The sequence below is a fragment of the Megachile rotundata genome, unplaced genomic scaffold (assembly GCF_050947335.1).
Source record: "Megachile rotundata isolate GNS110a unplaced genomic scaffold, iyMegRotu1 scaffold0370, whole genome shotgun sequence".
Classification (NCBI taxonomy): domain Eukaryota; kingdom Metazoa; phylum Arthropoda; class Insecta; order Hymenoptera; family Megachilidae; genus Megachile; species Megachile rotundata.
In genome coordinates this window covers 45,189-68,467 of record NW_027473667.1, presented here as the reverse complement: position 1 = coordinate 68,467, position 23,279 = coordinate 45,189, and the positions used below count along the sequence as shown (strand labels likewise).

Sequence of the window (23,279 nt, the reverse complement as noted above, 5' to 3'; positions counted from 1 at the left end):
GTGCATGTACTTGAGCCGCGCCCGCAGCACTGTTTTCGGTGCCTGCAAACCGGACACACCCGGCAGAAGTGCGGCGGGCCGGACCGGTCCGGTCTATGTTACGCCTGCGGCGGCACGGGACATATCGCCGCCGAGTGCGTGAACAAACGAAGATGTCCGCTCTGCGCCAGCCTCGGACGCCCAGCCGAGCACAGCCTGGGGGCAAAGGATTGCTCCCAGATCTCCGTGGCCCCCACAAAGGCAACGGAGAAGAAGAAGGAATCGCGGGCAGAACCAGCGAAGAAAGAAGACGCCGAGGTCACCAGCAGGAAGAGGAAGGAGCCAGCCCCCAACAGCGAGGAAGAGGCATCCACCCCGACACCTGCGGTGAAGAAGATGGCTGCTGAAGAGCCAGCAACCAGCGAGGGACCACAACCCGAGGGACCCGCCGAAGAGATGGAGGCGACACCAACGCCGGGAGAGGACAGCGCTGTGGAGGCAGTGGACGACGCCAACGGTAAGTAATGGGGCCGTCGAGCCCCTTCATACTAGCCAACGTAAACCACTCGGCGAGGGCACAGGATCTCCTGATCCACACCCTCGACGAGTGGCAGGCGTCGATAGGGGTAGTTGTAGACCCGTACCGGATTCCCGCCGATAGGAACGATTGGTTTGGGGATGCGGAGGGTTTGGTCGCGATAGTGGCGCGGAATCGCCAGGGTTTCCCGACGTGCACCGCGTCGGCGGCCGGTCGCGGTGCAGTACTGGTTCGATGGGGGGATACGGCGGTCGTGGGCGTCTATGCCCCGCCTCGTTGGCCCTTGGAGCAGTTCGAGGAATTTCTCGATAGGGTGGGTTCGATTGTTTCAGCATGCCCATCGCGGGGCGTATTGATCCTCGGGGATTTCAACGCGCACGCGGTAGAGTGGGGTAGCTCGACGACTGATCCAAGGGGCGAGGCGGTCCTTGTTTGGGCCGCGGCGCATGGGCTCCTGTTGCAAAACAGGGGTTCGGTGAGCACTTGCGTGCGGCCTCAGGGTGAGTCGGTCGTAGATTTGACCTGGGCCTCCCCTGTGGCCGCGCGACTCGTTGCGAGCTGGCGGGTGGAAGAGGGAGTGGAGACGCTGAGCGATCATCGCTACGTCCGCGTCGACATTTCCTCCGATACCCGGCGCCGCGGTGGTGGGCGCTCGGGCCCCCGTCGGTGGGCGTTAAGAGCACTCGACCGCGATTTAGCGGAGGCTGCTGCCCTCGCGGCTTGCTGGCCGGCTTCTCCGGACCAGACGATTGCGGACGTCCAGGGCGAGGCGGAGTGGCTTCGGGACACATTGCACGACATTTGTAATGTCTCGATGCCCCGGGCCGCCCCCCGCCCACGTCGGGCGGCATACTGGTGGACGCCGCACATCGCGGAGCTTCGCAAAGCGTGTGTGCCATTGCGTCGCCGGTATCAGCGCGCCCGACGCAGACGGAACCGCGATCCCGAGAGGGAGCAAAACCTCTGGGGAGTGTATCGTGAGGGCGTGATGGCATTGCAGCTGGCCATCAAAGAGTCCAAGGACCGTGCCTGGGACGAGTTCCTTGGGTCTCTGGAGCGCGATCGCTGGGGGCGGCCGTACAAGCTTGTGATGGAGAAGCTTCGTCCGTGGGCCCCTCCGGTGGCAGAGACCCTTGATCCTCAATTCCTGGGGAGCGTCGTTGAGGCACTGTTCCCCCGCGAGGAACATCCGACGCGAACCGGGCCGTTGCTTCGCCTTCCGCGGAGCGACGGTGTGGAGGTAACCGTCGAGGATCTCGTCCGCGCCGTCAGACGGGTGAAGGCTCGGAGTACCGCTCCGGGTCCTGACGGCGTACCTAGCAGGGTGTTGTCCTTGGTGCTCCCTCACCTCGGTCAAAGGGTGGCGCGTCTTTTCACCGCGTGCCTCAGGGAGGGAACGTTCCCGGGAATTTGGAAACGGGGAAGGCTGGTCCTCTTGCGTAAGGCGGGAAGGCCCGAGGACGAACCGTCGTCCTACAGGCCTATCGTTCTCCTAGACGAGATAGGGAAACTCTTCGAAAGAGTTATCGCGGAGAGGTTGGTGGCCCATCTATCCGGGGTGGGCCCAGACCTGGCACCGTGCCAGTTCGGGTTCAGGAAGGAACGCAGTACGGTCGACGCGGTGAGGCGAGTCCGGGCGATCGCGGAGGCCGCGACCTCACGGGGAGGTCTGGCGATAGCCGTATCGCTGGACATCGTGAATGCGTTTAACTCGCTTCCCTACTGGGCGATAGAGGAGGGGCTAGTTATACACTGCGTTCCTGGGGAGCTCCGGGACATAGTCTCCGACTATCTCCGGGGCAGGACTGTAGAATGCGTAGACCGAGAAGGGGTAACGCGCGTTTGGACAGTCGAGCGCGGGGTGCCACAGGGTGCGGCGCTGGGGCCGGATCTGTGGCTCGTGGGATATAACGCGGCGCTCACGGTTCCGTTGCCAGACGGCGTTTTCGGGACTTGCTTCGCGGACGATACCCACATTCTGGCAGTGGGTCGCGACTGGGGGAGGACCAGCCGGAATTTAGAAGTAGGAATTGCGGCGGTTGTCTCGGCCATCCGACGGCTCGGACTGGAGGTGGCTCCCCGGAAGACGGAGGCGATGGCCTTCTGCCACCCCCGTGGGGATAAGCCTCCGGAGGGAGCCGTGGTCCGGGTAGACGGAGTGGAGGTCCGTATAGGGACCGAGATGCGGTATCTCGGCCTCCTGCTGGACTCCCACTGGAGTTTCGAGGGCCATTTCAATGCTCTGGCCCCCAGGTTGGGCCGTACAGCGGACGCGTTGGCGCGTCTTTTACCCAACCTGAGGGGTCCTAGCGAGAGCGTGAGGAGGCTCTACATGGGGGTCGTGCGGAGCATGGCCCTGTACGGCGCCCCAGTTTGGGCTGCCGACCTGATGGCCAGCGGGAACTCACTGGTCGTCCTGCGGAGGGTCGAGCGGAGGCTGGCCATCAGGGTTGTGATGGGCTACCGCACGATCTCTTATGAGACGTCGATGGTCTTGGCGGGTGTTTTGCCGTGGCGCTACCAAGCGCAAATCGAAGAGGGGATTTACGACCTCAGGCGCCGTCTGCGCGGTCGTAACGCGTCCGATACTAATGGGGGGGACCTGCCAGACCCGAGCATCGAGGAGGCCCGGCTCCAGGCCCGCCGTGACGCTATTTGGCAATGGAGGCTCGAGCTCCTGCGCACTGGCGCCGTAGGTAAGCGAGCGGTCGGGGCGATTCTTCCGCTGTTGGAGAAGTGGATGGATCGTGGGCACGGAGCGCTCACGTTCCGGACCACACAGGTACTGTCCGGGCATGGTTGTTTTGCCGAGTACTTGTGTCGGATGGGTAGGGAATCATCGCCGCAATGCTATCATTGCGGGGAGGGACCGGACACCGCTCAGCACACGCTGAGCGAGTGTCCCGCGTTCGCGTGGGAGAGACACTTCCTCCAGTGCGAGGTGGGAAGTGATCTCTCCCCGGGAGGGGTCGTCCGGGCCATGTTAGACTCGGCCAACAAGTGGGAGGCCGTCGTCAAATTCTGCGAGACGGTTGTCTCAAAGAAGGAGGCGGCGGAACGCGTTAGGGAACGCCAAGGGGCTCGGCGGATCGCGAGGGCGGTTCGTCCCGGGAGAAGGGGTGGTCGTCGGGCGCACGCGGTTATACCGGCTCCGCGCGCGCAAGCCGGCATTAGCTGACGGTAAGGGGCGGCGCGGCTTCACCGCGTCGCCCGTGACTCCCCGGGGGAGTCACTTTTATCGTAAGTAGGGCGTAGCGGGCGCACGTGCGCTGTTTTCGCGAGGGATTGCGACCCCATTCGGGAGAGCCGGTCTCCATCGCGGGGGTCGCACGGCCGCACTGGCCTTGGACGGGGTATCCAAGGTTCATTGCACGCGGCCGAGGGGTGAGACGTTGGCAAACATGGAGGTGTCAACGGCTCAAAATGGGCGCTGGGTGGGGTGTTCTCGGGAGTAGCTTCTGGGGAACATCCTCGCTACACTTGGAGAGGAGGCTTAACCTCCGCTCAGAAGAAGGGTGCAGTATGGCACGTAGCGGGGACGGGTGGAGGGTGTGCGTTTCGGTCCCTTCACCCGGTCAACTCGCGATGAAGGCTCCATAGTCAGGTTTTAGCCGGTAAGAATCCGGCATATTCCCTGGCCCTTCCCCGAAGGATCGGGGAAACCTATGCAAGGTTTCCTGACTCAAAAAAAAAAAAAAAAAAAAGGTTAGGTTGGTGGACGAACGGTGCCAGGGGGGCACAAGTCGGATCTCCCACCTCCTCGTGGTGTCTGCTGGGGCGGAGGCACTCTATGCTCTTCGGTAGTACTTCGGTACTACCCAAGGGTGAGGGCCTCTGTGCTAACGGGAGAACGGCGAAGTGTGAACGTGTGTGTGAATGAGAGTGTCGCACTGGCGTAAGAACTTGTTCGATGAAGCGCGAGGCCATACCGACGAAGTCTTCGGACTTCGGCAGGTACAACCATGTCGGGCGGGCTCGGGCCGAGAACGGGGGACCACGTTAGTGTTGAACACTGTGTGAGTGAGCCTTGGTCGACCTGTCATGGATATTTCCCGCGAGACTAGCCAAGGGAGGAGTAGTAGCCTCCCGACCGGGTCTATGTGTGTCGACGGATATCGACCGCTGCTGGTTAAGATGGCCAAACCGTAAGTCCTACATGATAGGCAAAGAGGCCCTGACCCAGCATGTCGGGGGAAGGAGGCGCATGTAGATGGCTGGAGCCAATCCGGGAGTTGAAGTGGCAGTGTTCGGGCGGGGGAATGGGGGATCCAGGTTGGTCGCTGGTTCCCCATACCCGAGGTCAGGGAGGGATACAAAGACCTGACGCGTCTAGCCTGAGGTTTGAGTTAGGCGTCGGTTCGGATCCGGCGTCGCTCACTCGATAGGGGTGACGTAAAACCTTTAACATCAGCTATGGCGCGGGCCTATCCCGTAACTTTTTCAAGTAGAGTCACTCGATGTCAATAGGATCGACCGTCCGACAAACCGCTTATCGGCTTTGGCATCGCTTATCTAGGGTTGTTTCAGACCGGGGGAAGATCCCGCACCGCGGTGCGGGTGCCATGATGGCCGAACCCGAAGAAATCCTATCCTCTAATATGGCAGAACAAAACAAAAATTCTGAAGAGTTGGCGAAAGGGGAAGAGAGCGGATCTGCAGCGGAGATGGGTTCCTCCCTGCGAAGATCGGTGAGGACGGCGACGGAAACCCGGAAGAAGAGTCCAGAGGTGGCCCGGAAGGCAAAGCCGGTCATCCTGGAAGACAAGAGCGTCACCCACAAGGTGAGAGTGACGCTCGAGAAGATGGAGGAGGCGCAGGCTAGGAGGGTCGCCGCTCCAGCCAGCGTCGCCGGGTCCCCGAAGAGGGCCCTGGCAAAAAGAAGATCAGTGCCGTGTACTGCGGCGGGTGGCGCGCGTCGGGAACTCACGGAGGTGTTCACGACCGCTGCGCCTTCGTCGGGACTTGCACCCGCCACGCGTTCCGTCTCGTGCGGTGAGACGCCGGTTGTGTTCGGGGCGGTGGCCGGGCCGCAAACAGGAGTCGGGCCGATTCCGACATCGTGGGTCGCGACGACAGTACCGTCTGTCGCCCCGACCTCCGTGGTGCGTGCTGTCTCATTCGGGGAGACAGCGCCTTTCGTCGCCGTGTCTGCGGCTGCATCGTCGGGGCAGCACTTCGCGCCGGGATTCGCGCCGCGTTTTGCCTTGGGCGTCGGGCCGAGGCCGTCGGGGGGTGCCATCACGGGGATGGCGCCCAGTGCCGCGAACGTTACCTGCGCGAGTGCGGTAGCGCAGGTCGTTACAGTCGCGCGAACGGACACTGCGGGAGTGCCGTATGTTTTCACCCCAAGTGCGGTTACTGGGGTGTCGGGCGTGACGCGAATGGGCGTGCCGAGCACATCGGTGAGTGCCGCGCCGAGCGTCTTCCGGTTCGCCGGTGCGAGTGTTAACCCGAGTGACACTCTGCGAGTGAGTGCCGTGGCGGGGCCCGCGACGACTTATGCGTCGATTGTCACGCGGGCAGGCGCTTCCGGACTGGCGCCGACGGCAAGGCCGTCGGTCGACCCAAGCGCCATCGGTGGACAGTGCCCGACGCTGGTGGTGATCAGCAGCGCCGAGTCGCTGCACGCCGCGTCGGATCGGGAGTCGGGCCGAGGATCGCCGAGCGTGGACGGATGGACCAAGGTCCCACCGAGGAGAAGACCACGAAGAGGACTCAAGGGCCAGGGCGCGGAGTCGGACTCGTCGGCCTCGACGGTGTCCACCGAGGGAGTCCCTGCGTCCCAGATCTCCCTCCGGAAGAGAGGAAGGCCTGCTGTATCCAGCACCAAAGGCAGGAAGGCCGGTGTAAGCTCCGGGGATACGGCGGAGAAAAGGGCCGCGGATGCTCTCGCGCGACTGAATCGCGAGAAGCAGAGGGCCATCGCTCTACAGGCCGAGGAGGCAGCGGTGGCCGAGCGGAAAGCAGCTGCACTGCGGCAGCTGGCCCTTGAGGAGGAGGGTCTGGCGATACGCGAGGCAGCCAGACCCAGCAAGGGGAGTTTGCCCCTGCGCGAGGTGAGGGAGGTTGCCAACGAGGCAAGAAACCTACCCTCCTGTGACCTGGTTGCGCAGGTCCTGGTCCTCGCCGAGGATATCAGGATGGTCGCTGGAAGATCGACCAACCTGAAGGGGACGTACGTGCGCAAATTACGGGAATGCGCGAACACGGCGGAAGCGTACGCCACGGAATTGGGCAGGAGGCACGAGACCTCCCCCAATGCTCCTGAAGAGGAAGCTCGTGAGCTCCGAGCGGCTCTCCAAGCCGAAAAGGAGAGGACCGCAGCCCTTCAGCGACGGCTCGAAGAGGCACAGGCGGAGTCGAGGCGTAGCCCCACACCGAGGAGCACAGTCCCCAGCGGATCCGGGGACACACCGATCGGACTGTCGATGAGGAGAAAGAGGACCAGGATGATCTCCTCATCGTCAGAAGTAGAAGATGCCAGGAGGCCAAGGGTGGATAGCCCTGTGAAGATCTTGGCGCCGGCCACACACGCAGGAGGCGAAGACGCGTGTGGGCGTGAAGAAGAGGAGATGGCGATTGGCTACGAGAGCCCGCCGCACCCTCAGGCGACCGAGCCCGCGGTACCTGAGCTCCCATTACAGGGAATGGGAATCAGGGACATTATCAGAGCGGTCGCCCAGGAAGTGACCAAGGAGCTCGACAAGAAATTCGAGTCCTTGGCCGAAGAGCTCCGCATCGGAGCGAAGAAGGCCCCAGCCGCGCGGGTGCCGAAGGAAGACATGAAGGCGGCAACGAAGAGCCGCGAAGAGGAGAGGATTCCAGCAAGGAGCGCGGATCCCTCCCAGAGGCCTCAGCCCACCCCAGCCGCGCAGGAGACGTGGGCTAAGGTGGTGGGCCGTAAAGAGAAGCGCGCCGCAAAGAAGGCAGAGAAGCCAGCGGTCAGCGCTCAGGCGCAGAAGAAGCCCGTCAACGTGAAGGGACCGGCGACTCAAAGAGTCAAGATGCCGAAAGGACCGCGAACAGCGGCGGTCACCCTCACGGTCGCTCCCAATGGGAAGACCACATACAAGGAGACGTTGACGAAGGCCATTCAGGCGGTCAAGCCGGAAGCACTCGGCATCAAACAATTCAAGTTGAGCCGAACGAAGACGGGAGGGATCCTATTGGGCATCCCGGGACAAGAGGCCGCGAAGAAGGCCCAGGCCCTTGTCGAAGAGCTGAAGCCGGTCTTCGCAGGCTCCGACGTACGAGTCGCGAGGCCGGTGAAGATGGCCGAATTCCGGCTGCTCAGGCTGGACGACTCCGCGACCGAGGAGACAATCGCGCGCGCGGTTGCGGAGCTGGCGCAGATCGACGCGAGTGAGGTGCGCGTCGGTAAAGTGCGTCAGACAGTGGCGGGACTCGGGTCAGCTTGGGTGCGCTGCCCACTGACCGCCGTCAAAAAGGTCCGGGATGCCGGGAAAGTGCGCGTCGGTTGGGCGCAGGCGAAGGTGCACGTACTTGAGCCGCGCCCGCAGCACTGTTTTCGGTGCCTGCAAACCGGACACACCCGGCAGAAGTGCGGAGGGCCGGACCGGTCCGGTCTATGTTACGCGTGCGGCGGCACGGGACATATCGCCGCCGAGTGCGTGAACAAACGAAGATGTCCGCTCTGCGCCAGCCTCGGACGCCCAGCCGAGCACAGCCTGGGGGCAAAGGATTGCTCCCAGATCTCCGTGGCCCCCACAAAGGCAACGGAGAAGAAGAAGGAATCGCGGGCAGAACCTGCGAAGAAAGAAGACGCCGAGGTCACCAGCAGGAAGAGGAAGGAGCCAGCCCCCAACAGCGAGGAAGAGGCATCCACCCCGACACCTGCGGTGAAGAAGATGGCTGCTGAAGAGCCAGCAACCAGCGAGGGACCACAACCCGAGGGACCCACGGAGGAGATGGAGGCGACACCAACGCCGGAAGAGGACAGCGCTGTGGAGGCAGCAGACGACGTCAAAGGTAAGTAATGGGGCCGTCGAGCCCCTTCATACTAGCCAACGTAAACCACTCGGCGAGGGCGCAGGATCTCCTGATCCACGCCCTCGACGAGTGGCAGGCGTCGATAGGGGTAGTTGTAGACCCGTACCGGATTCCCGCCGATAGGAACGATTGGTTTGGGGATGCGGAGGGTTTGGTCGCGATAGTGGCGCGGAATCGCCAGGGTTTCCCGACGTGCACCGCGTCGGCGGCCGGTCGCGGTGCAGTACTGGTTCGATGGGGGGATACGGCGGTCGTGGGCGTCTATGCCCCGCCTCGTTGGCCCTTGGAGCAGTTCGAGGAATTTCTCGATAGGGTGGGTTCGATCGTTTCAGCATGCCCATCGCGGGGCGTATTGATCCTCGGGGATTTCAACGCGCACGCGGTAGAGTGGGGTAGCTCGACGACTGATCCAAGGGGCGAGGCGGTCCTTGTTTGGGCCGCGGCGCATGGGCTCCTGTTGCAAAACAGGGGTTCGGTGAGCACTTGCGTGCGGCCTCAGGGTGAGTCGGTCGTAGATTTGACCTGGGCCTCCCCTGTGGCCGCGCGACTCGTTGCGAGCTGGCGGGTGGAAGAGGGAGTGGAGACGCTGAGCGATCATCGCTACGTCCGCGTCGACATTTCCTCCGATACCCGGCGCCGCGGTGGTGGGCGCTCGGGCCCCCGTCGGTGGGCGTTAAGAGCACTCGACCGCGATTTAGCGGAGGCTGCTGCCCTCGCGGCTTGCTGGCCGGCTTCTCCGGACCAGACGATTGCGGACGTCCAGGGCGAGGCGGAGTGGCTTCGGGACACACTGCACGACATTTGTAATGTCTCGATGCCCCGGGCCACCCCTCGACCACGTCGGGCGGCATACTGGTGGACGCCGCACATCGCGGAGCTTCGCAAAGCGTGTGTGCCATTGCGTCGCCGGTATCAGCGCGCCCGACGCAGACGGAACCGCGATCCCGAGAGGGAGCAAGACCTCTGGGGAGTGTATCGTGAGGGCGTGATGGCATTGCAGCTGGCCATCAAAGAGTCCAAGGACCGTGCCTGGGACGAGTTCCTTGGGTCTCTGGAGCGCGATCGCTGGGGGCGGCCGTACAAGCTTGTGATGGAGAAGCTTCGTCCGTGGGCCCCTCCGGTGGCAGAGACCCTTGATCCTCAATTCCTGGGGAGCGTCGTTGAGGCACTGTTCCCCCGCGAGGAACATCCGACGCGAACCGGGCCGTTGCTTCGCCTTCCGCGGAGCGACGGTGTGGAGGTAACCGTCGAGGATCTCGTCCGCGCCGTCAGACGGGTGAAGGCTCGGAGTACCGCTCCGGGTCCTGACGGCGTACCTAGCAGGGTGTTGTCCTTGGTGCTCCCTCACCTCGGTCAAAGGGTGGCGCGACTTTTCACCGCGTGCCTCAGGGAGGGAACGTTCCCGGGAATTTGGAAACGGGGAAGGCTGGTCCTCTTGCGTAAGGCGGGAAGGCCCGAGGACGAACCGTCGTCCTACAGGCCTATCGTTCTTCTAGACGAGATAGGGAAACTCTTCGAAAGAGTTATCGCGGAGAGGTTGGTGGCCCATCTATCCGGGGTGGGCCCGGATCTGGCACCGTGTCAGTTCGGGTTTAGGAAGGAGCGCAGTACGGTCGACGCGGTGAGGCGAGTCCGGGCGATCGCGGAGGCCGCGACCTCACGGGGAGGTCTGGCGATAGCCGTATCGCTGGACATCGTGAATGCGTTTAACTCGCTTCCCTACTGGGCGATAGAGGAAGGGCTAGTTATACACTGCGTTCCTGGGGAGCTCCGGGACATAGTCTCCGACTATCTCCGGGGCAGGACTGTAGAATGCGTAGACCGAGAAGGGGTAACGCGTGTTTGGACAGTCGAGCGCGGGGTGCCACAGGGTGCGGCGCTGGGGCCGGACCTGTGGCTCGTGGGGTACAACGCGGCGCTCACGGTCCCGTTGCCAGACGGCGTTTTCGGGACTTGTTTCGCGGACGATACCCACATTCTGGCAGTGGGTCGCGACTGGGGGAGGACCAGCCGAAATCTAGAAGTAGGGATTGCGGCGGTTGTCTCGGCCATCCGACGGCTCGGACTGGAGGTGGCTCCCCGGAAAACGGAGGCGATGGCCTTCTGCCACCCCCGTGGGGATAAGCCTCCGGAAGGAGCCGTGGTCCGGGTAGACGGAGTGGAGGTCCGTATAGGGACCGAGATGCGGTATCTCGGCCTCCTGCTGGACTCCCACTGGAGTTTCGAGGGCCATTTCAATGCTCTGGCCCCCAGGTTGGGCCGTACAGCGGACGCGTTGGCGCGTCTTTTACCCAACCTGAGGGGTCCTAGCGAGAGCGTGAGGAGGCTCTACATGGGGGTCGTGCGGAGCATGGCCCTGTACGGCGCCCCAGTTTGGGCTGCCGACCTGATGGCCAGCGGGAACTCACTGGTCGTCCTGCGGAGGGTCGAGCGGAGGCTGGCCATCAGGGTTGTGATGGGCTACCGCACGATCTCTTATGAGACGTCGATGGTCTTGGCGGGTGTTTTGCCGTGGCGCTACCAAGCGCAAATCGAAGAGGGGATTTACGACCTCAGGCGCCGTCTGCGCGGTCGTAACGCGTCCGATACTAATGGGGGGGACCTGCCAGACCCGAGCATTGAGGAGGCCCGGCTCCAGGCCCGCCGTGACGCTATTTGGCAATGGAGGCTCGAACTCCTGCGCACTGGCGCTGTAGGCAAGCGAGCGGTCGGGGCGATTCTTCCGCTGTTGGAGAAGTGGATGGATCGTGGGCACGGAGCGCTCACGTTCCGGACCACACAGGTACTGTCCGGGCATGGTTGTTTTGCCGAGTACTTGTGTCGGATGGGTAGGGAATCATCGCCGCAATGCTATCATTGCGGGGAGGGACCGGACACCGCTCAGCACACGCTGAGCGAGTGTCCCGCGTTCGCGTGGGAGAGACACTTCCTCCAGTGCGAGGTGGGAGGTGATCTCTCCCCGGGAGGGGTCGTCCGGGCCATGTTAGACTCGGCCAACAAGTGGGAGGCCGTCGTCAAATTCTGCGAGACGGTTGTCTCAAAGAAGGAGGCGGCGGAACGCGTTAGGGAACGCCAAGGGGCTCGGCGGATCGCGAGGGCGGTTCGTCCCGGGAGAGTGGGTGGACGCAGGGCGCGCGCGGTAACACCGGCTCCGCGCGGGCCAGCCGGAGATAGCTGACGGTAAGGGGCGGCGCGGCTTCACCGCGTCGCCCGTGACTCCCCGGGGAGTCACCCTTTCTCGTAGCTAGGACGAAGTGGCGCACGTGCGCTGATCGCGAGGGATTGCGACCCCATTCGGGAGAGCCGGTCTCCATCGCGCGGGGTCGCACGGCCGCCCTGGCCTTGGACGGGGTTTCCAAGGTTCATTGCACGCGGCCGAGGGGTGAGACGTTGGCAAACATGGAGGTGTCAACGGCTCAAAATGGGCGATGGGTGGGGTGTTCTCGGGAGTAGCTTCTGGGGAACATCCCCGCTACACTTGGAGAGGAGGCTTAACCTCCGCTCAGAAGAAGGGTGCAGTATGGCACGTAGCGGGGACGGGTGGAGGGTGTGCGTTTCGGTCCCTTCACCCGATCAACTCGCGATGAAGGCTCCATAGTCAGGTTTTAGCCGGTAAGAATCCGGCATATTCCCTGGTCCTTCCCCGAAGGATCGGGGAAACCTATGCAAGGTTTCCTGACTCAAAAAAAAAAAAAAAAAAAAAAAGGTTAGGTTAGGTTAGGTTAGGTTGGCGGACGAACTGGTGCCGGGGTGGCACAAGTCGGATCTCCCACCTCCACGTGGTGTTCGCTGGGATAGAGGCACTCTACGCTCTTCGGAAGTCAATTGCTTCGGCGATTGGCTTCCCAAGGGTGAGGGCCTCTATGCTAACGGGAGAACGGCGGGTCCCCAGTGGGGGGCCTATGCTCACACCGTAAGCCTGTAGTCATGTCTTGCAGGAACGGGGGGCTTGCCTTAACCGGCTGGCCCGCGAGGAGTAAACCTCTATAAAAAATCCGCTGTGTGGTTCGCGGGGCGGAATACGGCCACGGTATCCCCTGCCTTGTGGTATGAGTCCACATAAAAGGGGGTGCTCCCGTCGTCTTCAAGTAGTCTCTGTGAAGCGTGAGGCGATGCCGGCGGGGTCTTCGGACCCTGGCAGGGCCTCCCATGCCGGTAAGGCTCACGCCGAGGGATGAAAACGGGGGCGGCGGGAGCGAGCGAGGACGCCTGAAATCAAGGTGTAAGGTAACCGTGCCGAGGATTGCGTGGCCGCCCAGGCGTTAAACAGGGCGGTCTCTAACGGTTCCCTCGGGGGCACCTGCCGATCCCCCCGAGTATTTAGGCTTACCCCGGTAAGGCGGCTCTGCCGGGGTGGACCTCCATTCCGACCACATTCGTGGGAATTATATGGATTCTATTAAACAAAAAACTTTGTGTGAAGATGAGGAGGTTGCGGCGCATCCCCAGGGATCGTCGCTTCGTGACGATGTGGAGGAGTTGAGGGGAAGTCGGGAAAGTGCTAGCACTGCCCTGGCGACCCCTCATGTAGTAGAGGCCAACAGTCGAAGGGGGTCCGTGGATTCCACGGCCTCTGAGGCTGCTGTCCTCACTAGAGGGATGGCTATGTTACTAGCCAAGGAGAGGACAGCTAGGTCACCTGCAACATCATCTGCAGGGGCTGTCCTTGCGCGCTCGAGTGACCCTAGCCCCTCGACGTCCGGGGGCTTAGTGGAAGCAGGGCGGCGCGGAGATTTTGCGACCCCGATATTACGGTTGTCGAGGGTCGACAGCAGCGGATCCCGTTCCCTTAGGCGGGACCGGTCGCCTTTTGCCGCGTCGGAGCGTGCGGATAGTGGCGAGGAGAGTGATATATCCATCTCCTCGGTAGCGTCGCTGGGCCGCATGACCTCGCGCAAGCGCACGAAGCCGCAGACTGCGGGAGAGTATCGGGCGCGCGCAGAGGCAAAGAGACAGCTCCTTGAGACACACCGCAAGGAGGCGGAATCCGCTGCGGAGAGGGCGGTATTCGACCCGACCGTGGATCCGCGACCGCCGTGCCGGGCTGCCCTTCCTCTTGACGAGGTTGACGATATCGCCAAGAGAATGGATGGGCAGTCTGATGCGGAGATTGTAGCTGAGGCTCTGGAGCACGGCCGTGTGCTGGAAAAGGTGGCCTCTAATTCCAAAAACCTGAAGGGCACATATGTGCGAGCAATGAGAGAGTCCACCAGATATATTCTAGCAGCGGCCGTGCACTCCTATAGGCAGTCCCGAACATCTGTGGACGCCCCGCAGCTGGAGCGGGAGAATATTCTCCTTCAGCAGAAGCTCCGTGCGAGGGATTTGGAGCTTGACGCCATGAGGAGGGAGGTCGAGGTTCTGCGGCGGGAGATGGACGGGCTTAAGTCCCGACTGGGCGTTGGTACCCGTGGTAGGCCCAGTATGGCACGCCGAGATAGCGTGTCGGCCACCAGGGAGGATACCGTCGGATGTCCTTCCCCGGGCTCCATGGAGGTGGAGGTGGTCCCATCGTCAGGGACCCCTATACGGGTTAGAGGGGATCGGTCTCCCTCCAGTGCGGTGTGTTCGCGGGTTCCCTCACCGTGTGCGCCCTCACCCCGGGCTCCCTCGCCCCGACCCCCCGCGCCGTGTCCTCCTCCCCTTGCTGCTCCTTCGGCTCCTCCACTTTCGCAAGGGGGCGACCTTGACCGTTTTATCGGCGCGGTGGAGCGACTGATTGAGACAAAGATCACGGCGCTTCGGGAGGAGCTGCTTCCTGCCGTCAGGTCTCCTCGGACTATCGACCAGCGTGCAGACCGGCAGCGCCCTACGACTGCTCCGCCGACGAAGGCGAAAGCAAGGGAGAGTAAGGGACGGAAGACCCCTAGTGCTGCGAGGCAGGGTGGAGTTATTGGCCGAACACCGCCTGCAGATGGAGGGAGAGGTGCCCTTGTCCCTCCTCCACCTCCTCCACCACATCCTCCTCCGCCACCTGCACCTGCTGCGACCACTGAGGAATGGTCGAAGGTGGTCGGTAGGAGGGCGAAGAAGGTGATGCGACAGGCTACTGCAGTGGTGCAGCAGAAGCCTGCGGCTGGCCGCCCCACACCGGATCCTCCTAAGAGGCCTGGCACTCGGCGTCTGCCTAAGCCTCCGAGGACCGCCGCGGTAACCATTACGGTGGCACCGGGCGGTCCCAGGTCATATGCGGACATTATGAGGGAGGCCAGGGAGAAGGTGCCGCTTGCCGAGGTTGGCATCGCTGAGGTGCGTTATCGGCAAGCGGTGACCGGCGCGATGGTTCTGGAGGTCCCTGGGGAGGGCGGTGCGGCCAAAGCTGATGCTTTGGCTGGCCGCCTCAGGGTCCTTTTTGATCATAACGTTGTGAAGGTGTCGAGGCCAGTAAAGTGCGGGGAATGCCGCATCGTTGGCCTCGACCCTTCTGTGACGTCATCCGAGGTCCGCGACGCTGTTGTTGCAGCTTCGGGTTGCAACGGGAGTGATGTCCGCACTGGAGAGGTGCGGACATCCCCCGTGGGTGTTGGGACGATTTGGGTCCGCTGCCCACTGGCGGCCTTGAATAAGATCGTGGCCGCCAAGCGGATTAGAGTTGGCTGGCTTTCAGCCAGGGTGGAAGCGTTGCCCACGCGCCCGCTCCAATGCTACCGCTGCCTCGAAGCTGGGCACGTGAGGCAGCGGTGCAATGCATCTGTAGACCGCTCAAGCAGGTGCTACAAGTGCGGTGAGTCTGGCCACGTCGCGGGACAGTGCTCAGCGACCCCCCGGTGCCCTTTGTGTACCGATCTGGGGAGGCCGGCTGGGCATAGATTGGGCGCTAAATCGTGCGCCCAGTCTTCCCGGCGGCGTGGCAGACAGTTACGCAAGGAGCGGGCGGCAGCAACGGTGGAGGCTGCTAAGGGTAAGGACCCCGCACATTTGGCAGTGGCAGATGGACACGCGCCAGGTGGGCAGAGTGGTGAAGCCCCGGAGGGGGTGATGGAAACCACCAACTAATGGCACCCAAGGGCATTGTTGTCCAGGCCAACCTGAACCACTCGGCCAGGGCTCAGGACTTGTTTGTCCACACCCTGGCTGAGTGGCAGGTAGGGTTGGCCGTGGCCGCGGAGCCATATAAAGTCCCCAAACATCCGCATTGGTTTGGGGACGAATCGGGCTCCGTGGCCATTGCGTGGAAACCTTTGCCCGGATCCTCGGTCTGCGAGTTAATTTACCGCGGCCGAGGATTCGTGGCAGTTAACTGGGATGGTACCGCGGTGGTGGGCATTTATGCACCGCCCAGCTGGACCCTCGCGGCGTTTGAGGAGTTTTTGGACGGGGTATCCACGTGCATTGCGCATTGTCTACCCCGTCCACTCCTGGTGCTGGGAGACTTTAACTCCAAAGCTCAAGTTTGGGGGTCACCCAGCACCAACGCGAGGGGTGAGGCGGTGCTCGACTGGGCGGCGGCAAACGGGCTCCGGCTGTTGAACCGGGGCACCGCGAGCACGTGCGTGCGTCCGCAGGGGGAGTCCATCGTCGACCTTTCATGGGCGACGCCCTCTGCGGCGCGCCGCGTGTCCGGTTGGAGGGTGGCGGAGGAGGTGGAAACACTTAGCGACCACCTCTATATCCGTATGGATTACTCCGCCACTCCTCGTCGCCGCCCAAATGCCGCACCACCGCGGAGATGGGCGCTAACGCGCTTGGACGAGGACGCCCTGATGGCCGCCTCCCTCGCCGCGGCCTGGCCGGAAATCCCGGCTGGGCCTGTCGCGGACGTAGATGCGGAAGCTGACTGGTTCCGGGTGGCGCTGTCAAGGATTTGTGACGCGTCTATGCCCCGGGCCGGCGGCTTCCGCCGGCGGGCTGCGTACTGGTGGACGGGCGAAATTGCGCAAATGCGCAGGGAATGTCATCATGCCCGTCGCCAGTTCCAGCGTGCCCGCCGGAGACGGCGCCGCGATGCGGCGAGGGAAGAGATGTTGTATGGGACGTACCGCACTCTTGCGACGTCCCTTCAGGCGGCCATCAGGCAGGCGAAAGCCCAGGCATGTGACGAGTTCCTCCTCTCTTTGAAGAAGGACCCGTGGGGGCGCCCATATAAGATGGTCATGGGTAAGCTTCGACCATGGGCGCCCCCTCTGACGGAGAGTCTAGACCCCCAGTTTTTGGCCGAGGTGGTGGACACCCTATTTCCTAGGGACGACGAACCGCCACCTGCGGCCACGTCGGACCCATTCCCATGGTCCGACGATATGGGGGTTACGGAGGAGGAACTCGCGGCCGCGATTGCACGCATGGCGGCCCGGAACACTGCTCCGGGTCCCGATGGCATTCCCGGCCGTGTCTGGGCAAAGGCCTTAGGCGTCCTCGGTCCGCGGCTGCAGCGGCTATTTAATAGCTGCTTGCAGCAGGGGAGGTTTCCTTCCCAATGGAAGGTCGGTAGGTTGGTCTTGATCCAAAAAGAGGGAAAACCCGCAGGTTCTCCCTCCTCGTTCCGGCCAATAGTGCTCCTGGATGAGGTGGGCAAGTTATTCGAGAGAATTCTTGCTGCCCGCCTCACCAGGCACTTGTCCTGCGGTGGTCCCGATTTGGCCGACTGCCAGTTTGGCTTCCGTGAGGGGCGCAGTACGATTGACGCGTTACAGCGCGTGCGTTCCCTCGCGGAGTCGGCTACCTCCCAGGGCGGGGTGGCTCTTGGTGTGTCGTTAGACATTAAGAACGCCTTTAACACCCTGCCCTGGGGGAGGATTAGGGAGGCCCTCATCTATCACGAGGTGCCTCCCTATCTACGGGCGGTTATCGGTGACTACCTGCGGGACAGGTGGATTGAATACCCTGGCCGGGATGGGGAGATGCACCGGCGTTCGGTGGACCGTGGCGTGCCCCAGGGAGCAGTCCTAGGACCTTTCCTGTGGAACCTGGGGTACGACCGAGCGTTGCGGGTTTCCCTCCCTCCCGGGGCGCGCCTTACGTGTTACGCCGATGACACGTATGTGCTCGCCACCGGGAGGTCTTGGATCGAGACCATCCGCCTTGCGGAGCTTGCGGTGACAGCAGTCTCCTCTGCTATCCGACGACTGGGGTTAGAAGTATCGGCGGGCAAGACAGAAGCCATCTGGTTTTGCCCGCCAGGAGGTGAGGCTCCACCCCAGTCGTTCATCCGAGTAGGTGAAGAGTATGTCCAGGTGAGAGGCGAGATGAAATACCTCGGCCTCCACCTGGACAGCCACTGGCGGTTCGAGCGCCACTTCCAGCTCTTGGCCCCCCGTTTGGAAAGAACGACGGCGGCATTAGGCCGCCTCCTTCCAAACTTGGGGGGCCCTGACGAGAGGGTACGCCGCCTCTACGCAGGTATCGTGCGGTCGATGGCCCTATATGGCTCGCCCATATGGGCCAACGACCTGATGGCCAGCCCGCCCAGCATAAAATTGCTGGGCAAGGTCCAGCGCAGGCTGGCCATCAGGTCGATCAGAGGGTACCGCACGGTATCGTATGGGGCGGCGATGGCTCTAGCTGGGTATATCCCCTTCCACTACATGGCGGAGGGAGATGCCAGAGTTTTCTGGCGTCTCCGTGATCTCCGTCAGGAGGGGGTGCCCCGGCTAGAGTCGGAAGTGGAGGCGCTGCAACGCCAGGCCCGACGGTTTGCGCTCACGAATTGGCGCGGCGACCTGATACGTCGCTGCGCCGAACAGCGCGCCGTCGGGGCGGTCCTGCCAGTTTTAAGTGAATGGCGGGATCGCGGCTTCGGAAGGATCACCTACCGGATGACCCAGGTACTCACCGGACATGGATGCTTCGGTGCGTACCTGTGGCGGATTGGAAAAGAGGAGACACCCTGCTGTCACCACTGCGATGCTGGGCGTGATGACGCCCAGCATACGCTGGAGGATTGCCCCGCGTTTGCGGGGCCTCGCGTGGCACTGAGGTGCCACGTGGGTTGGGACCTCTCGCTGGCAACGGTCGTACGCGAAGTCCTTGCCAGCGAGAGGTCATGGACAGCTTTCGCCTCCTTTTGCGAAGTTGTTATGTCGCAAAAGGAGGCGGCGGAGCGGGAGCGCGAGCGTCGAGGTCGCGCTCCCGCCCGCGGGAGAGGAAGGGGGTGTACGGCGGCACGGGGCAGCTCCCGTGGCCGCCGTGGCTAGAACGCCCCCTTACGAGAAGGAGATAGGCTGCGGCCAACGCAGCCTGGCCCTCCCACGAATTGGGAGGGCGATAGGACGGGTCTGCAGTCAAGCAGGCCCGTCGGGGCCGCAGGCGTCTGGGGTTGGGGCCCCAGACGCCATTGCACGCGGTCCGCGGTGGGGCCGGCTCTGGGCGCGACCTCCCGGAGCTGGCCGTTAGGAGAATGGTGCCAATGGGGGGTCCATTAGACCCCCCGGAGGAGGGCACCAAGGTGCAGGAGAGGGGGCGCACCGGAAAGTAGTACCCAAAGGTCCCGGAGCGCCCCCAGATAGAGAAGGTCGCCGTGGGGTTTTTAGCGGGTAAGAATCCCGCATAACCCCGCACCCTCCCCAAGGGGTGCGGGGTATCTTTCGAAGATTTTCCCCACGATAAAAAAAAAAAAAAAAAAAAAAAAAAAGGTTAGGTTAGGTTAGGTTGGCGGACGAACTGGTGCCGGGGTGGCACAAGTCGGATCTCCCACCTCCTCGTGGTGTTCGCTGGGATAGAGGAACTGCGCCTTCGGTGGTCGATCATTTCGGTGATTGGCCACCCAAGGCCGAGGGCCTCTATGCTAACGGGAGAACGGCGGGTCCCCAGTGGGGGGCCTATGCTCACACCGTAAGCCTGTAGTCATGTTTTGCAGGAACGGGGAGCTTGCCTTAACCGGCTGGCTCGCGAGGAGTAAACCTCTATAAAAAATCCGCTGTGTGGTTCGCGGGGCGGAATACGGCCACGGTATCCCCTGCCTTGCGGTATGAGTCCGCATAAAAGGGGTGCTCCCGTCGTCTTTAAGTAGTCCCTGTGAGGCGTGAGGCGATGCCGGCGGGGTCTTCGGACCCTGGTAGGGCCTCCCAAGCCGGCAAGGCTTACGCGGAGGGGTGAAAACGGGGGCGGCGGGGGCGAGTGAGGACGCCTGAAATTAAGGTGTACAGGCAACCGTGCCGAGAATTGCGTGGCCGCCCAGGCGTAAAACAGGGCGGTCTCGAACGGTTCCCTCGGGGGTACCTGCCGGCCCCCCCGAGTATTCAACGGCTTCCCCGGGTAAGGCGGCTCTGCCCGGGGTGACCTTCCTTCCGACCACGCTCGTGGGAACAGTTATGGAGTGTTTCGATTATTCAATTACAGCTGTGGGGGGCAGCTCAAAACCCATCCAAACCAAAGAGGAGCAGAAAGAGGAGATGTCCCGGAACACCGGGAAGGAAGGTACCACCGGTGTATCCCTACCGGTGGTGAGGTGCATCGATATACTGGCACCGCCCAGGACGGCCAGTACCACAGATTTGAGCAAGACAATCGGCTCAGAGATGCACGGAGCAGCGAGGGATGGAGACTCCGGATCGGAAACGGAGTGGCGTACGACGAGGCGCTCACTGCGCCTATGTAAGGCGTCGTCGGATGCCGGTGCATCGGGAGGCGACACACCGAGGTCGGACCGTGGAGAAGATCCGCCAATACCGGCCGCGCGACCCATTCCGAGGAGGCGGGTAATAAACGAGGACGGGGACTCCGACTCGGATTCCTCCGTTATCTCGGTGGAAACCTTGCCGTCAAGGGGTGATAGCAGGGGCTCCCGCGGAAGGGGCCGGCCGCCAACGACTGGCGAATACGTTCGCCTGGCCGAGGCCAAAGAACGACTGGCCGAGGCGAAGAAAGCGGAGTTGTTGCTCGACAAAGAGCTTGGGGCCTATGATTTGACCAGACCGGTCCCAGGCCCGAGCCGGGGCAGTAAGCCCATTCCTGATGTCGAGGAGGTTATGCGGGAGGCGAAGCACCTGCCTACGGTGGACCTCCACGCGGAGCTCCTCAAATACACGGACCTAATCCGAAGAGTGGCGGCGGGGTCCACAAACTTGAAGGGGACAAGCATCCGCCAGTTGCGTGTCTCCTCCAATTACATCGAGGGGTATACGTCAGAGTTGGCGAAGAGGAGGGAGGCGGCTAAGGCGGACGCGGAGGGGACCGCTCCGGCGCCTGTAAAGTCACCTGCCCCGACATCGAGTTCCTCGGCCGAGGATAACGAGAAGGAGCAGCTAAGGAGTCTGCTCAGAGCCGCCCAGGAAGAAAGAAGAAAAATGGCGGAAGACCTGGCGGCGCTTCGCCTGGAGGTGGAGCGCCTGAAGAAGATACCGGCCGGCGGGGCGCCGCCTCCCCCTGAGCGAAGGTTGGAACCGGCAAGGAAAACGCGCCGGAGAGTCCTGTCGTCCTCCGAATCAGAACGGGAGGACGTCAAGAGGAGAATGGTGGCGAAAACCAATAGCCCTCCGCCGGAACTCGTTAGCCCGGCGGAAGCTATGGACGATCCTCCAGCAGCAATAATGGAGACGGAGGAAGTGCGGCCGGTCACAGAAGGAACGACGGGGGACCCGGTTCCGACGCTGCAACGGGAGGTGAGGCCGGAAGAGGCATCACAAGCGAGGAAGCCGCCGAGCAGAGAGCCGGAGACACTCCAAACTCGGGGGTCGGAAAAGGGTGAAGCCCCTGCAACCGGACTCGAGTCAGTAGTTGCGCACCTAGTGCGTAAAGTAGAGGAATTATCTGCGGAACTAAGGGGAAGGACAAAGGAGAGGGCGTCCAGCAAGAACGCCCAGCTGAAGGTCCCGCCAAAGCCGCAACCGAGGGCGGCGCCAAGGCGGGCGAGGACATTCGCGGAGGCCGCCGGGAGTGCGGCTGCGACCACGGTCGCACCAGCTGCCCGCCCGACCACTGCCGCACCTCCAGGCGAACTATGGACCACGGTCCTAGGCCGGAAGGCGAAGAAGGAGGCAAGGAAAGCGGAGCAACCCAACGCCAAGACAGGCGTCGGCCGCCACCAGGCGGCAAAGAGGACAGCGCAGGCTGCGCCGAAAACCAACTCAGCCCCGAAGAGGGTGACGGCGCCGAGGCCGCCGAGGATGGCAGCGGTCACTCTGACGGTGGCTTCTGGGGCCGAAACTTCGTACGCCCAAACACTACTGAGGGCCAGGCAGGCAGTAAACTTGCAAGAGATAGGCATCACCGATATAAAGGTGAGAAAGGCCTTCACCGGCGGCATCCTGATCGGGGTGCCAGGCGAGGAAGGCCGGAAGAAGGCCTCTGCGCTCGCTGAGAAGCTCAAGGAGACGTTCGACGATGGACAAGTGAAAATCGCATGCCCTGTCAAAACGGGCGAAATGCGACTACTGGGCCTCGATGAATCCATCACGCCAAAGGACGTAGCCGAGGCCCTGGCAGCATTAGGAGGTTGCCAGGCCAGTGAATTGAAGGTTGGCGAAATTAAGCACGTTGCCAACAGAATGGGGACGGTGTGGGTGCGTTGCCCTCTAACCGCCCTGAAGAAAGTGGAGGAAGCAGGCAAAGTGCGTGTCGGGTGGTCCTCTGCAAGGGTCGAGATCCTGGAGGCCCGCTCGATGAGATGTTTCAAGTGTCTACACAAGGGACACACAGCACAACAGTGTCCAGAGAAGGAAAATCGATCGGGTCGGTGCTACGCATGTGGAGCAGAGGGCCACAAGGCAGCGAGCTGCACTAATAAGATCAGGTGCCCATTGTGCAGCGACCTAGGCAGGCCCGACACGCACAGGCTAGGAGCAGCGGGCTGCGCCCCGGAACCCAAGAAGAAGAAAAAGACACAGGCGCAGCCCGAAGAGAGGACGAAAGAGCAGCAGACAACGCAGCCGGACGAGAGCACCATGGAGGTGGTGAATGAATCCGAGAAGTGATGGGGCCACTGAGCCCCCTAATTCAAGCAAATGTGAACCACTCGGCGAGGGCGCAGGACCTCCTGCTACATACCCTCGCCGAGTGGGGTTGCGGATTGGGGGTGATTTCGGAACCATATCGGGTTCCCGAGGCCGCGAACTGGTTCGCGGATGGGGAGGGACGGGACGCGACGGTCGCCGTTGTTTACCGTGGGCAGCCCGGCTCCCCGCCTTGCTCCAAGATCGCAGCGGGGAGGGGAGCCGTCGCGGTTCGGTGGGGGGAGTTAGTGGTGGTGGGCGTTTATGCCCCGCCTCGTTGGCCCCTCACAGAATTTGAGGAGATGTTGGATAGGGTGGGACAAGTAGTGTCGCGTTGTCCCACCCAACGCGTGTTGGTGCTCGGGGACTTCAATGCCAAGGCCGGGCAGTGGGGGTCCCCGGGTACCGACGCGAGGGGAGAGGCGGCCCTCGATTGGGCGGCGGCACGAGAGCTCCTGCTTTTGAACAGGGGCTCAGTGAGCACGTGCGTGCGGCCCCAGGGGGAGTCCATTGTGGATCTCACGTGGGCTTCCCCTGCGGCTGCGCGCGCCGTCGCGAGCTGGCGGGTGGTGGAGGAGGTGGAGACCCTGAGCGATCATCGCTACATCAGGGTCGACTTCTCCTCCGACACCCCGTGTCGCCGTGGCCGACGCCCACCACCGAAGAGGTGGGCGCTGAAGCGGCTGGACAAAGATATGTTGGTGGCTGCTGCCGTCGCGGCTAGCTGGCCGGCTTCTCCGGCCGGACAGGTCGCGGGCGTCGAGGGTGAGGCTAGGTGGTTCCGGGACACCGTGCAGGACATCTGCAGTGTGGGGATGCCCCGGGCCACCCCTCACCCCCGCCGGGGCGCGTATTGGTGGACGCCGGAGATCGCTTCGCTTCGCGAG

At 62.8% G+C, this 23,279-nt stretch overlaps 2 protein-coding genes across 2 annotated transcripts; both read left to right on the top strand.

Moving 5' to 3' along the window:
- Positions 1–9,515: 9,515 nt before the first annotated feature.
- LOC143266359 (uncharacterized) lies at positions 9,516–15,523 on the top strand. The gene is made up of 3 exons (XM_076541945.1): positions 9,516–10,844; positions 11,310–11,475; positions 12,951–15,523. Exons 1-3 carry the CDS (start codon positions 9,516–9,518, stop codon positions 15,521–15,523), a joined length of 4,068 nt encoding a protein of 1,355 aa, XP_076398060.1.
- LOC143266358 (uncharacterized) lies at positions 15,523–22,374 on the top strand. Its single transcript, XM_076541944.1, has 2 exons — positions 15,523–18,583; positions 19,802–22,374. Exons 1-2 carry the CDS (start codon positions 15,523–15,525, stop codon positions 22,372–22,374), a joined length of 5,634 nt encoding a protein of 1,877 aa, XP_076398059.1.
- Positions 22,375–23,279: the final 905 nt, after the last annotated feature.

What these genes read in the sequence shown, in the direction of transcription:
- LOC143266358 (XM_076541944.1), top strand. Translation starts at nt 15,523, where the DNA reads ATGGCACCCAAGGGCATTGTTGTCCAGGCCAACCTGAACCACTCGGCC. An exon ending in GCGGGAGCGCGAGCGTCGAG is followed by an intron (nt 18,584 to 19,801) that starts GTCGCGCTCCCG and finishes ATTCAATTACAG; the next exon opens with CTGTGGGGGGCAGCTCAAAA.
- LOC143266359 (XM_076541945.1), top strand. Translation starts at nt 9,516, where the DNA reads ATGGCATTGCAGCTGGCCATCAAAGAGTCCAAGGACCGTGCCTGGGAC. An exon ending in TGAGGGGTCCTAGCGAGAGC is followed by an intron (nt 10,845 to 11,309) that starts GTGAGGAGGCTC and finishes CGGACCACACAG; the next exon opens with GTACTGTCCGGGCATGGTTG. An exon ending in CCTCCAGTGCGAGGTGGGAG is followed by an intron (nt 11,476 to 12,950) that starts GTGATCTCTCCC and finishes CTTTGTGTGAAG; the next exon opens with ATGAGGAGGTTGCGGCGCAT.